Here is a 14,946-nt window from a genome sequence, read left to right as displayed (position 1 = left end):
TAAGCTTCTCCAGTTGCGTCTTTAAAGGGCAGAAAATCCTTCTCTTGTAAAGCTTGGGATTATCCGGCTAGTCGTCATTTTTCTCCCTTTGACATAACCAATTATGTTGGTGGGAACAAGACACTGTCAAACAGGGTTGTATTTGAAGTATTCCTTTCTCTCGCGTCCAGGAAGAAGTTTAAAAAGTAAGAGACAATGGAGTCTCTGAAAAGGGTCAAATTGGTTACTTTAATTAAAGGTGGGGTAGGTAAGTTTGAGAAACCGGCTCGAGATACACTTTTTGTTATATTCCATGGAATGCTCTCAACATCCCGATAGCAATGAATATCTGAAGTGCTTTGACAATATGGCGCTGTAAAAAGCACGACCAATCACGTGAGCCGGCCCGGCTAAAGTAACTGGATGGCCTACCTGCCTGTCAGCCTTCCATCGGGGCACACACTTATCTCGTGCCCTCATTGGTCATGTGCGCGTTCGTGTGTGTTGGAGGAGGGGCTCTGTGAGAGATTTTTTCCGGCTGTGTATTTTCAAATTCTAGCGCACTCGAGCTGGTTTCTCCAAAATGACCTACCCCACCTTTAAGCAGCATGGTAATTAAACAAACACAAGGTAGTGGGGAGAGAGCAGCTGCAGCTGTCCTCTCGCAGTCCCGCCGCGAAGAAGAGGCCGAGACCATAGGGCCGAGACACGCTTGCATCTCCCCTTTGCTCCTCCTCTCTGGCTCCAGGCATGCAGGGGGACCTCCCCCTCGGTCTTCTATGTCCGATATCGCGGAAAACAGAGGATTTAGACGTATTTAGACATTGTATAACTCCACACGCCTTTTACCCTCTTAATCTCTTTCATGACCTTTTATTTAATGCATTTTAACGGCTCCAATCGTTATTTACGTAAAACCGGAAGTTAAGCTCACTGTTGGTATTCCGGAGACTTCTTCAGGAATAGCTTTTCAAAATAAACGTTAGCATCAACGTTAGCCACAGGCGAACGCTAACCGGATTTTTTTTCACAATAAAACAGTTTTAAGCTTGCTGTATGTTTAAACTAAATCACTTCATTAAACATTGATTTTAATTTCTTACAATTGTCGTGCATACAGTATAAATGGCTTTAAATGTCAAACGCATTACTATGCTATGACAGATCCTGACCTGATATGCCCCATTTGTGTATTCTTGCTGGGAAGAGGAATGACACATCAAGATAGTAGATGGTGCAGGAAATGTGAGTCATGAGTTTTCAGCTGATTTTAACACACAAATGAACTCACATGTAACAGTAATAACGAAAATTGCTGGATGTTTGCACTTTCTTCATCCAGTTTGACCGTCGTTTGAGCCTTTACTTCACAGGTGTGCTTTCATCTTGGAGCAAAGCAGATACCTCAGATTTGAGCACAATGCTTCTTATTGTGCAGTCGGGTACAGGTGGACTCTAATGCACTCAGACCGTGAGTTAGGACTAAACATCCGAGGCTGCTCGCAAATCAATGCTCTAATTGTGCTGAAATGTTTTGATTAGTTGAACTAATAAACTTTATGTGACACATGGACACCTGGTTCTGCAGTTTAACCCACACCATACTTACATTTCTGTTGTATATCCTTTACAGCTAGTTGTTTAAATCATGTCAGATAAGCAGATATTACTGTCTGATCAACTATGTCATTATTAGGTGAGATGCTTTAGATTAGATGCCTGGCGTAATGGATATCTTCTTTTTACATAAACGCTTTAACGTACTTCGATATTGACTTTACTTCTATCCGTTCCATCTGATCCGTTGACTTTCATTGACTCGTCGTCTTCTGTCAAGTACTGACATTTAGCTCTTGAATGTGTAGAGTTGTGAGAAATAGTGTTTGTTAAATGCTTCTTAAAAAAAACTAAAATATTGAATTGACAACAACATTAGAAAACTACCATCTTTATGCAAACATGTGAAGCAAGCCACAGGACATACTTTTGTTCTGTTACAATATGTTTGTGATAAGAGCAAGTGTCTTAAAGGGGACCTATCATGCAAAATGCACTTTCTGATGTCTTTTATACATAGACATGTGTCCCCGGTGTGTCGGGGAACTCACGCAGCGTCAGAAAGTAAAACCCTCTCTCTTTTCCTCCGTACCCAAATCTCTAAAAACGGGGAACAACGGAGCTGATCCAGATTTGCGTCCGATATGACGTAATATCTGAAATGTGGACCCACGGCCCAATCAGAAACGTTGCTATCAGAAACAACGCCCGACTGTTTTGGACATAATATGGTCGGTGTTTACATTAGCATCGCTAGCACTCAGAGCTAACCTGTACTGGAGAGTATGTGTGTGAAGAAGCAGGAAGTAAAAAGGAACTCACCTTGTGGTATAACCGGCTAGAGAGAAAGCCTTTGAGCTCCAGACTGTTTCAGAGAGAATCCTTGATAATCCATGACATGGTGTTTCATCACGGCAGCATTTAGTTTAGACGGTAGCTGCCGGGTCCTTTAGAAACAGGAAGTGAAATAGAGGGATATGAGGCATGGCTAGAATGGCTGATCTGTTTGGTATTTTGAGCAAAACACTTCATAGACATGTTTTTAATATATTTTTATATATCTGAGAGCTACGCTATTGCCTACAAATAGCATGATAGGGGACCTTTAAATAACCTTTTAAAGCACTCGGTAAAGGTGTTGCACTGGGCTGCAATATAAGGTGTTTTATATATTTCTATCCACTAGGAGGAAGTATGCTACTAGCAATTGTTAGGAAATAGATTAAGACTTATTTTAGAGAGTCACTATGCCCCATTGTATTTTTCTATACCTTCGATGGTGCAAACATGATTCATTGAGTTGGTTAGAGTAGGGGTGGCCAACCCGCGGCTCTTTTCCCAGTTTCATGCGGCTCTTCAGTTCATATGGAATTCTATATGTGTGAGTGTGGGGGAGAGACACAGACTCCTGACAGTTAAACCTGATATTTAGTAGGTCTGTTAAGTATTGAATGCTGACAATTCTGACGTAATTTGGCCGGTCAAAGTAGTTTGGGCTCGGATAAAATCGCTCCGTTACTTTCGTCCCGTGTTACTTTCGTCCCGGCTCTCCCCACGTGTGTATGTGTGGTGTCAGGTGTCAGTATGAGAGGATGACAGCTCATCTAATTTTGATGTGGCCCAAGAGCGAATCACAATAATACCTGCGATGCAATGAACCAATCACCTGAGGGGGGGAAAACCTATCGTTGATTAAACACTATCTGACCATGAACTGAGTTTGATCCTAAAATGGCAGGGAAGAAATGCACAGCTAAGCGAAAATAAGAAGACGAACATAGGACGTTTTTAGTAGAGTGGGAGAGTTCATGCTTTTTTATCGAACGCAATTGCAAGCCATTCTGCCTTATATGCCAGACAGCATTAACCCATTTCAAGGCTTCAAAGCTTCAGCGCCATTTCACCTCATTCCATGCTAACATCAACCAGGACTTCCAAACAACTTCGCAAGCAGAAGATAAACACCTTGAAAAGTCAGGCAGAAAAGCAGACACAGTTAAAAAAAAATAACGAAGCACTTTTAAGGTAAGATAAAAAAGTTAAATAAAAAACCTTTTCAATTTTGTTTACTGAGAGCTTGTGTGTGAGTGTGCACATACTGTTCATTGTTATGTTGTTATGTTAACTGGCCTCTGAATACTGGTAGGAGAGGTTTGATTCAATTTATGTCAATATTATGGTGTATGGCACATTTACAATAAATACTGTATCGTGTAGAAATGAAACGGAAAATGGCATTTAACTGTCGCAGTATTTTGCTTATTTTTTTATGTCATGGAAAATTAGGTAAAGGTCATGGAGAAGCCATTGAAAATCATTGGTGAAAAGGTGTATGAACCCTGGTGTGTCTCTCTGTAGGGAGGGTCTTTGAGTGTGTGTGTGTTGTGCACCGTCAAAAGTGTTATGTTTCATGTTTATGTTGTATTGTTTTTCACTTCCTGTTTTGTTTTTGTCACGTCTCATTTCAGGTTCCTTGACTCCCTTTCCTTATGTGTTCTCCCGCCCTCATCAGTGTCAGCCCCGCCCCTGATTGTTTTCACCTGTGTCTTGTTGTTGAGTGTTTAAATTCCCCAGTCTCCCATGTGTCAGTTCGTCTTGTTCTGTCCTCATGTCAGAACTCTGCTCATCAGTTTTTGATTCTCTTGACACATGCCTGATTCATGCTCCTGAAAACTATTTGTAAGTTTTGTTCCTCACGTTGGGAGCGTTTTTTGTTGAGCCTTATTGAAACTCTTTATTTTTGTCACCTCGCAAAGAGTGTTTTTTCTTTTTGTATATCCTTTTGGCAAATAAAAGTATATTACTTATACTTTATCTCTGTCTCCCGGGTTGTGCATTTGAGTCTTTATCCTTGTGTAACCAAGTTCGTAACAGAACGAACTGACCACAATGGACTCAGCCGACCCAAAAGCTCTTCACGCCACCCTGTCAGCTTGGATTTTTCATCACGAGGAACAGCTGGGATTAATCAGCCAAGGAGTGCAGGCACTGGTAGGAAACCAGGCCGAACTCCAAGTTTCCGTCTCTGCACAGATACGACAGCTGACGGATCAGATGCAGCAGTTCATCACTCACCTTCAGACTGCTCCGCCGATGACGTCAGTCACAGCTGACCGCCTGCATGTCGCGGATCCTGTCGACGCTGTCAATCCAAGCTAGGCTGTGTCTTCCTCACTACGGCTGGCTCTCCCGGAGAGGTTTTCCGGTGATTCCATAAATTGCAGAGCTTTCCTGGTGCAGTGCGACCTGCATTTCCCACACAACCCAGGGGCTTTTTCATCAGACCATGGTAAAGTGGCGTTCATTGTGTCCCATTAACGGGAAGAGCTGCAGCCTGGGCTACTGCAGAATGGTCCAGAGACACGGAACCATGTTACTCATTACCCGACTTCACAGACACTATGAGTCATATTTTTGACCATTCATCACCTGCTACAGAAGCCAGCCGAAGACTACTTCAGATGCGCCAGCATAATCGCCAGGTGGTGGATTATGCTATGGAGTTTCGCACGGCAGCAGCGGACAGCGGGTGGAATATTCCGGCTCTTCGCAACGCTTTTCTGACTGGGTTATCAGATCCAAATCAAGGACCAGCTGGCTCCTCTGGAGGTATCACGGGACCTGGAGTCTCTCATCGCCGTTTCCATCCGGATCGACAACCGTCTTCGGGAAAGAGAGAGAGAACGTCGACGCAGCCGTGACGGACATCCCAGTTTCCAGGGCTTTTCTCAACGAGCCTTTCCACCAGAGGAAGTTTTCCAGCCAGCGGATTCGGTCCGTTGGAGGACAGCACCTCCGCCTGTTGCAGATGAACCCATGCAGTTGGGAAGGACCAGGCTTTCCGTGGAGGAGAGACAGCGCCGGCTACGAGAAAGGTGTTGTTTCTACTGTGGCCAGCCGGGTCACCAACTCACGTCATGTGAATGACGAAAAGCTTGAAAAGATCAAGCTTACCAGCCAAGAGGAGGGCGCTGGTGAGCAAGCTTCCCACAGACTTTCCTCCTGGACCAGTTACCAAGGTAGACTCCGGAGCGGACGAAAGTCTTATGGATTGGGGCATAGTCAAACAGCTTTGTATAAAGACTGTTCCTCTATCTTCCCCCATTAACGCCAGTGCTTTAGACGGCCGTTTGTTGTTTACAGTAACCCACTGCACAGAACCTATCCAGATTACTGTAAATAATGACCACACTGAAGTTATGCAGTTTCACATTTTTGAATCTGCTCAGCCAAATCCACAACCCACACATTGACTGGCGCTCAGGAAAAATTAAGGCGTGGGCCGAGGATTGCATTAATAGGTGTAAACATTCACGCTCTGTTAAGGCACCAACAGACCCTAGTAGGATCGTCATCACCCAGACTATCCTGACCTACAGAAAGTACCTTTATGTTATCACGATCTAAAGGAAGCCTTTAACAAATCAAAAGCCATGTCGCTACCTCCTCACCGAACCTTTTGATTGCCCCATTAATCTCCTACCGGGGGCTCCCATTCCCAAGGGAAGACTGTATTCGATCTCAAGGCCAGAGAGAGCGGCAATGGACGACTACATTTCCTCATCTCTTAAATCAGGGATTATCCGTCCTTCATCTTCCCCAGCTGGAGCGGGGTTTTTCTTGTAGGAAAGAAGGACGGTTCTCTGAGACCTTGCATAGACTACAGCCCTCTTAATGACATTACGGTGAAAAACCGCTATCCTCCGCCACTCATGTCCTCTGCTTTCGAGCTACTTCAGACTGCCAAGATTTTTACCAAGCTGGAATTAAGAAATGCTTATCACTTGGTTAGAATAAGGGAAGGGGATGAGTGGAAAACAGGATTTAACACTCGGAGCGGTCACTATGAATACCTTGTGATGCCTTTTGGACTGTGTAATGCACCGGCTGTGTTTCAGGGTCTTGTGAATGAGGTTTTGCGGGAATTTTTTAATGTTTCTGTGTTTGTGTACCTTGATGACATTTTGATTTTCTCACGAGACTCTAAGTCCCATGTTCACCATGTCCGTCAGGTTCTGAAGAAACTACTCGAAAATCAATTGTATGTCAAGGCAGAGAAGTGTGAGTTCCACGTAGAAAAGGTGGCCTTTCTAGGATATATAATCTCACCAAACCAGATTCAGATGGAACCTACTAAAGTCAGTGCAGTTTCCAAGTGGCCAACACCAGACTCCAGGAAGAAGGTTCAGCAGTTCTTAGGGTTTGCAAACTTCTACAGAAAGTTTATAAGAAACTTCAGTTCTGTAGCTGCTCCTCTGCATGTTCTAACTTCTCCTAAAGTTCCCTTCAAGTGGACTTCCCAGGCTGACGTCGCTTTCCAGCTCCTCAGGGAGAAGTTCACCACAGCTCCCATTCTCACCATTCCGGATCCCCAGCGCCAGTTTGTGGTGGAGGTCGATGCTTCCAATGAGGGAATTGGAGGCGTTTTGTCCCAAAAATCCTTGGAGGACAACGGGATACACCCATGTGCCTTCCTGTCGCGTAAGTTGACGACGGCAGAGAAGAACTATAATGTGGGGAATAAGGAACTGTTAGCTGTAAAAGCTGCTCTTGAGGAATGGAGACACTGGTTGGAGGGGGCAGAACAGCCGTTCTTAGTCTGGACAGACCACAAGAACCTGGAGTATATTAGAAAGGCTAAACGCCTCAACTCTCGGCAGGCCAGGTGGACTCTATTTTTCAGTAGGTTCAATTTCACTCTCTTTCCGCCCCGGATCTCAGAATCAAATGCCTGATGTCTTGTCTCGCCTTTTCGAACCAGAACCTTTTTCTGTAGAGCCCAAGACCATCCTTCCATTGAACCGTATGGTCGGAGCCTTTTCCTGGCAACTAGAGTTGGACGTTAAACAGGCTAATACATTGAACCCAGCACCTAGCAAGTGTCCAAACCACCTGCTCTTTGTTCCTGTGTTTCTCCACTCCAAGGTCATCCACTGGGCCCACACGTCTGTGCTCTCGTGCCACCCTGGAGTTAAAAGGACTATGTGCAGGATTAAGCAGCGTTTCTGGTGGCCAGCCATGAAGAAGGATGTGCAGGAGTACGTAGCAGCTTGACCTCGTCCCAGGTCAAGATGGGTTTGCTCCAACCGCTGCCGATTCCTCAATGTCCCTGGTCACACATATCTATGGACTTTGTGACGGGTCTCCCCTCGTCCAGAGGCAAAACTACGGTCCTGACAGTGGTGGACCGGTTCTCCAAGATGGTTCATTTCATTCCGCTAACCAAGATCCCCTCTGCCAAGGGTACCGCAGAGGTCATGATGACCCATATATTCAGGATCCACGGATTCCCAAATGACATTGTTTCCGACAGGGGTCCACAATTCATTTCAGCCTTCTGGAAGGAGTTTTGGAGACTCATAGGCGCTACTGTCAGCTTGTCTTCAGGTTACCACCCTCAATCGAATGGACAGTCGGAGCGTCCACCGCAGGGCCGCTCCCATGTACAAACCGGGTCAAAATGTGTGGCTTTCCACCAAGGACCTACCACTTCAGGTGGCTTCCAAGAAGTTGGCTCCAAGGTTTGTGGGGCCTTTTCCGGTGTCGAAAGTCATCAATCCTGTGTCTGTGCGCCTAAGACTTCCCAGATCCATGGGGGTACATCCTACATTCCACGTCAGCAAGATAAAGCCAGTTTGAGAGCACACTTATTCCCGCCTCCAAGCCCCCTCCACCACACCAGTTCTTCGAAGGTGGCCTAACGTACAAGGTCCGCAAGTTGCTGGAGGTCCGCAATAGGGGTCGAGGCAAGCAATTCCTGGTGGATTGGGTGGGTTATGGTCTCGAGGAAAGGTGCTGGGTTCCTGCGAGATTCATTGGTTTTTCATTCGTTTTTTTGTTGAGCCTTATTGAAACTCTTTATTTTTGTCACCTCGCAAAGAGTGTTTTTTCTTTTTGTATATCCTTTTGGCAAATAAAAGTATATTACTTTATCTCTGTCTCCCGGGTTGTGCATTTGAGTCCTTATCCTTGTGTAACCAAGTTCCTAACAGTGTGCGTGTAAAGTTTTATATTTTCATTTTATCTGTGTGAGAGAGAGGGGAGGAAGAAAGTAAAGGGGCACAGAGAAAGGCTGAGAACAAAAGAGAGAAGGAGGTGTGGGTGCACGCGCATCTGTGACTGTGTGTTTGATGTGGCTCTTTGCAGTAACATTTTTGGCTCTTAACCTCTGACTGGTTGGCCACCCCTGCAGTATGGGGACTCATCTTGAACATTAATACATTCACATGCAGCATAATGTAAAGAAGAGCAGGATGTTACAGGATGGTCAACTTGAATCTCTGTGAAAAATGTAAAACTCTGTCCTCTCCCTCGACATCTACTTGGATGAAGCTCTTGACTCCCCTTCACTAGCCGAGTGAATGAGAGAGTGATTGTGTAACTGTTTGAAAGTGAAGAAGCACATCGTCGCTGAAATAGAATCGAAAGTAGAGGATGCATACTTCCCTAGATTAGAAAAAAAGGCACAAAGTAAGAAGTGCATCTCCTCAACATCATCACCGTTTCATAATGCTGATGATTCCCTGACAGGAAATTGTCTTTCCTTTCTCTCCGCAGTGAGGTCAGGGGTCAGGGTGAGCTAGCCTGCAGCTGTTAATGCTTCAGTTTTACTCAAAAATACTTCAACAGAAAACAAGTCTGCTTTCTTTCTGCTAAATACACTCCCCTGCTGCGCTTAAAACCAAGACCTTTAAAGGGTTTGGTTGACAACTTAGTCAGAATAGAATAAAATGAACCATTAAGGTATGAAATGGAGTTTAAAACAATGTAGCTGTCAAAAGTGTATAGAGGGTGATTATGTGAGGAAAGGCACGTATTCATTGGATATGCTGTTGACGTTGGCATAATGGCAGGTAGCATAGCAGTCAGTGGTTCATTTAGTGAAGTGACAGATATAATGACTTTCCCCTGTTGGAAAAAAATCTTAATATACGTTTATTTATTATTATCTTCCCTCCATTGTGTTGCTGCTGAGTCTATGGCACACTCCCTTTCTGTCGTCATTGTACCTAAATATCTCTCACTCTCACACACTCCTTTGAAATGCATCCATCCCAGGGGCGTGATTATGTCAGAAGCTAAAATCACAATTATTTTGGCTTTTTTTATTTTTTAACTTAATTATACTTAATAAAATCACCTCAAAATGTGTATTTCCTTTCAAATTAAATGTAAAAGACATATAGATACAAATTAAATATAATAAATAAAGGTATATATAATAAACATTAAAAATAAACACAACAAATAATGCATTTTAAAATAAACAAGATTGTTGTGCACTTCCAAGTGCTATTGGAAAATGAATAACCTATATAAATAAATTGGTCCATAATTAATTATATATATCCAGGGGTGCACATAACTGGTGCGTACAGTCACTTGTCTCACTAAGTGCATTTACGTACCGATGGACTTGTGAAACATTTCCAGAAGGCGCTTCGATCACTGGACGACAGCCGGTCGCACAGGCGGGGATGCTGTTAACGTCGGTGTGTACAACGGAATTGTGCCACAACTTCCGGCGGGAGTTCCACGAGCGTGCTCCACTAGCGCCCACCCACACCCCTCCCGTCGACATTCAGTACGACAACCCCACCCCCAACTCCCCCGTCGACGTTCACGAAACAGAGGGGCTGAACACATAACTTTGCGTGGGCCGCCCTGAGTACCAAACATTGTCTCCTGGTACTCATTTGAGTAACTCACTGAGAAAGTGCACCCCTGAATATATCAACTAAATGACTTTATTAAAGTATTCAGTAAAAAGGTGCATAAGCGCTCAGCCGGTAAATAAAATAAGGTATGCTTGATTTATAACACAAGACGAAATGAAAGCCTAAATAAAAAATTGACTGCTTCACAATATTTAAAATAACTGTTTTATCTCGATTATCTAATTTTCATAATCGGTGAAGCATAAATCCCTGTTTTAAAAATAATAAAAATGTGCTTAATAACCCAGCCCTGCTCCATCCCTCATGTATGTACACGAAATATACATACAACACCATTAATTTAGTGTTGTGCTCATACAAATACACACAAATGATATGTCCCACAAGTGTTTCATTTCAGTTGCTCCTAGTTTGCAATAAATAAACAAACTCTTTAGCCACCTCATCTATCACGGGAAATACCGTCACTCCCTCTTTCTCTTCCTTCTCTCATTAATCTCCCTCCTCTGTCTTCCTGCTCACTCAGTTGCCAGGGGGAGAGAAGAGCAAAGAGAAAATGCTGCAAGTGACGGAGTGTAGCGCTGTTATTAAATCCTAAAGACTGGGGGAGGGGGGTGGGTGCGCGCCTGTTAGAGAGGTTGGATACCGGTCTCTCTCCAATCGACAGCGGATGAAGAGCAACGCTGAAAGGAAAACACTTGTGAGACCTGTACAAGGCTCTGATTGGTTGAGAGATGATACTACTACTTATTTTCATCTAAAGAAACAGACTTTTGAAACAGGGCTGAAACAGAGGGGATTATGGGATGCAGCAATGGTCTGTTTGGTGTTTCAGCCAATCAGAGTCAATCGAAGTCAAACTGTTTTTTTTAATGGAAGTCTCTCAAAGATGAAAAAAGTCACCTGTGGAGTACCTCAGGGTAGTTGTTTGGGACCACTTTTATTTTCTATTTTTACAAATGACCTACCATTAGTGTTAGAAAAAGCTAAAATTGTAATGTATGCAGATGACTCAACAATATATTATGCAGCATCAACTACAAGAGAGTTGACAAATGTTATGAATAAAGATCTACTACTGATATCAGAGTGGGTCATAAATAATAAGTTGGTACTTAATGCGGGGGAATAAAAATCGTTATTAATATGATCAAATCATCAGTTAAAAGGTGAACCAAAATTGCAACTACATTTAAACCATATTGAAATTGAACAGGTCAAGGAGACAAAATTGGTAGGTATAACCCTGGATCATAAATTATCTTGGTCTAAACAAATTGATAATGTTGTATGTAAAATGGGAAGGGGTGTGTCACTTGTAAAAATAATTGTAAAATATTTGCCTATGGATGTCAGTAGACAAGTTTTGGATGCTTTGGTTCTGTCGCAGCTTGATTATTGTTTGGTTATATGGTCTAGTGCTGCTGAAAAAGATTTAAACAAACTACAAGTAGCACAAAATAAGGCAGCACGATGTGCACTGCAGTGCTCCTACAGAACCAGAGTCACTGAAATGCTGGAGACACTGAAATGGTTAACAGTCAGACAGAGGTCAACTTATATTTTATTACATTTTGTCAGAAATATTACAGTGACTCACTCACCAGATATATTATCACAAAGATTTATAGCGCAATATGCACAACATAACTATCAAACACGACATACAATAGAAGGATGGTTTGTATTACCCAAATCTAAATCAAATATGGGACAGAAAACAGTCATGTACAGAGCCATGATCAGCTGGAACTCTTTACCGGTTCACATCATTCAGGAAAATTCTCAAGTACATTTCAAATGGTTGCTAAAAAATTATTTAAGTATTACAAAGTAAATTTGAACTGTGCCTGTGGCTATGTATGCATATATTATTATGTACACTTATTTGTATTTACTTTTGTTTGGCCTTAGGATGGCGATAATTGAATGACCATGTTAGTTTCACTTCATTTCACTGTAAATGTTGTTGTATGTTTATGTATGTTTTGAGTGTGTGAGGACCCCAGGAAGAATAGCCAATGCTCATGCTAGTGCTAATGGGGATCCTAATAAAGACATAAAGACATAAAGAGACAGGCTCTGTATATACCTGTAATATATCGATGAAAAACAGTATAATATCCCTTTTCTCTTTTCCAGGGTATTCTGTTGCTTATTTTGAAAAAGGAATTTGGGGTTAAGTATCTCGCCCCAGGATCGAACCAACAATCTCCTAATTGCAAAACGACAGCACTACTTCACACAGTTACACAATATTGACATTACAATTATCTGGAATCACTCGATCTCCTCAAATCCAGAATCAAAATAGTCGTCAATCATCAAAATAGTTGCCAACAAATCGTTGATTGGCCAAAATGTTTTAGTTATTGGCCCGTGAGTCACCATCATTATCTCCTCTACTATGCATCAGATTATGAACTTTGTGTAACATTACCCCACTAATTAGCAGCCATTCGGACGGATTGATTGGGCTTTTTTTGTTTGTTGTATTACTTAAAACATTACGCAATTAATACAGATTCTTCCTGGTTTTATCGGAGAGATGGCCAGTTTGATCTCTTCATAGAGACCGTTATTCTCTTCTTGAATAACTTCCTTGACCATCTCCCGGATGGCCGGTAGCATGCTAGCGTCCACACTGCTCTTGCTACTAGCTTTAGCCTCTGAGTCGCTAGCCGGCATGGTGTTTTGCGGTTCGACGGGCATTTTGTCCAAATAAGGTTCCAAAAAAACGTTGTTGACTCCAAATACTAAAATATAACAAACACTCAATCACGTTTTTAGCAAATTAAAGCTTAACCCTTATGTTGTGTTCAAGTTAAAATTATATAATAACTACACTCTAGTTTTCTGTATCGGAACGAGGCTTCATGATATCCTCCACAGCAGCTATATAAACACTACGAAACTGATTTTGACCATTTTAGCCAAGTCTGAAGGTCTCTAAAAAGAAAAAGTGTATAATTTGGTGTTGGGGTCTGGGGAGACCCGGCAGAATTGTTTTGGGTCACTCGGGGTCAAATTTGGCCCAATCAAAATTCATCTTTGACTTTAGACACCCCTCCCCCGCCCCCTTCACCCACTGGAACAATCATTTTTCACAACATGCATTCATCTAAGTCCTCTGTCTCGAGCCAGTTAACTAGCGGGCCTCTAGAGCACCCTGGAACCGAGGGAAACTCTGAAAGAATACGCCCACTGGCTACAAATCAATATCTGATTGGTTGATCAAACTGTCAGTCCAAAAGTACGCTCTCATTCAGTGCAACGGCCAGGGCATTCGATCAAGGATGTAGAATACCTTGGTGAAGGATATTCTACCCAGAGACCCAGAACACGATCTGATTGGTTGCTTTCTTTTCCAACACAAAACCACTGAAATGCGTAGTGCATGGTCCGAGAAGGACAAATCAACGTAACACTGTAATATTACAGATCAACAACACAGATACGATTCTCATTTATTAATTTTATATATATTTTATTACATTTTATTTATATAATTAAATCGATGTTTTTGTTTGTTTTATCTGAGTGTTCCAGGGTATTCTCTGAATACCTTGAAGGCCTTGACGGTTCGCCACTGCCATATAGAATAAATGTTCTTTTCCTGCCTACAAAAAGGTTTTCTGTCGAGTCTCCGAGCTTCACCGGGAGCAGAAAGTGCTTTAGATGAGATCTGGCCTCTTCTCAAAGCTGCCATGGTAACCAGAAAGCTGAACATACAATGCAGCGATGGCCTTCTCCGCTAAGAGATCTATTAATGCCGACTTTGTGCGTCTGTCTCACTCCTGAGCTCTCCTATTAACCCCTTGTTTCCTCTCTTACTCTGCCTGCAACACCCACTCACTTCCTCCCACCATCTCTCAGCTTTGTATGCATGAATTTAACACACTCACAGATATTCACACACAAGCAGCAAACATGTGTTCATGCGTGTGGGCTTTTTGTTTCTCACTGTACAGTAAATCAATCAGGAAGATGGATGCCTGAAGCAAACGGGACATGATGCATACGGAAATATTTTAGGGAAACACTCCAACATAAGCCTCAGTGCTTCTGAATATCAACGTTTAGGAGCATCTTATAAAAACCTCAGATTTAATAAGTCGGAAATAGAAGCAATAACCTGCTGATTGAAAAAGACAAAGTGTGCAAGTTTTGTTTATTATGTTGACACTAGATTTGAATGCATAGACAGAGGACCGGACAAAATAATATACTTGTCTTGGAAAAAAAGCCCTGTAGATTAATGACTCGGTGAAGTTCTAGTGTTTGGTTTTTTGTTAGGACTGGTTAAAAAAAACGTGTTGATTAAAGTTAAGTGGCTACCTCCATGTCTGAAAAGTCGATGTTCCTGTTTCTCCCTCAGAGTCCATCGGATCACTGTGCCTTTGTGAGCGTGGTGAGCGGCAGCCTGTGTGTGTTCCTGTGTGTGTTCGTGCTGGTGTGTACGGAGATGCTGTCGCAGCGATGGAGGCATCTGCTGGGTCTCATCGTCTGGGCCACGCAACTCACCATGGGCTACACCTTCATCTTCAGCGGGCCCATCATCCTGCCCTGGGACCAGGTAACCTGTTAGAAAAATATCACTCGTCAACGGCTTCAATAATCAGGATTCATGTATTTATTATCCTCTCAAGAATGGAAGTAGTCGTCACAGACAGAGCATCAACTAGTTCCTGAACAGTGTCCTTCACATGCTGATATACAAGAGAGGGAGTTA

The 14,946-nt window shown here is 42.8% G+C and overlaps 1 protein-coding gene across 4 annotated transcripts in view; it reads left to right on the top strand.

The window, feature by feature from the left end:
* adcy7 (adenylate cyclase 7) overlaps window positions 1-14,946 on the top strand; it is a 111,499-nt gene that overhangs the window by 52,460 nt on the left and 44,093 nt on the right. For all 4 annotated transcript variants that reach the window (XM_034077338.2, XM_034077324.2, XM_034077331.2 and 1 more), the window contains exon 3: window positions 14,593-14,790. In XM_034077338.2, coding sequence (XP_033933229.1) covers window positions 14,593-14,790 — 198 coding nt within the window. The remainder of the gene's footprint in view (window positions 1-14,592; window positions 14,791-14,946) is intronic.

The sequence above is a fragment of the Pseudochaenichthys georgianus genome, chromosome 3 (assembly GCF_902827115.2).
Source record: "Pseudochaenichthys georgianus chromosome 3, fPseGeo1.2, whole genome shotgun sequence".
Lineage (NCBI taxonomy): Eukaryota > Metazoa > Chordata > Actinopteri > Perciformes > Channichthyidae > Pseudochaenichthys > Pseudochaenichthys georgianus.
The sequence above is the reverse complement of the archived record's forward strand: the minus strand, read 5'-3'. Positions and strand labels throughout refer to the sequence as shown.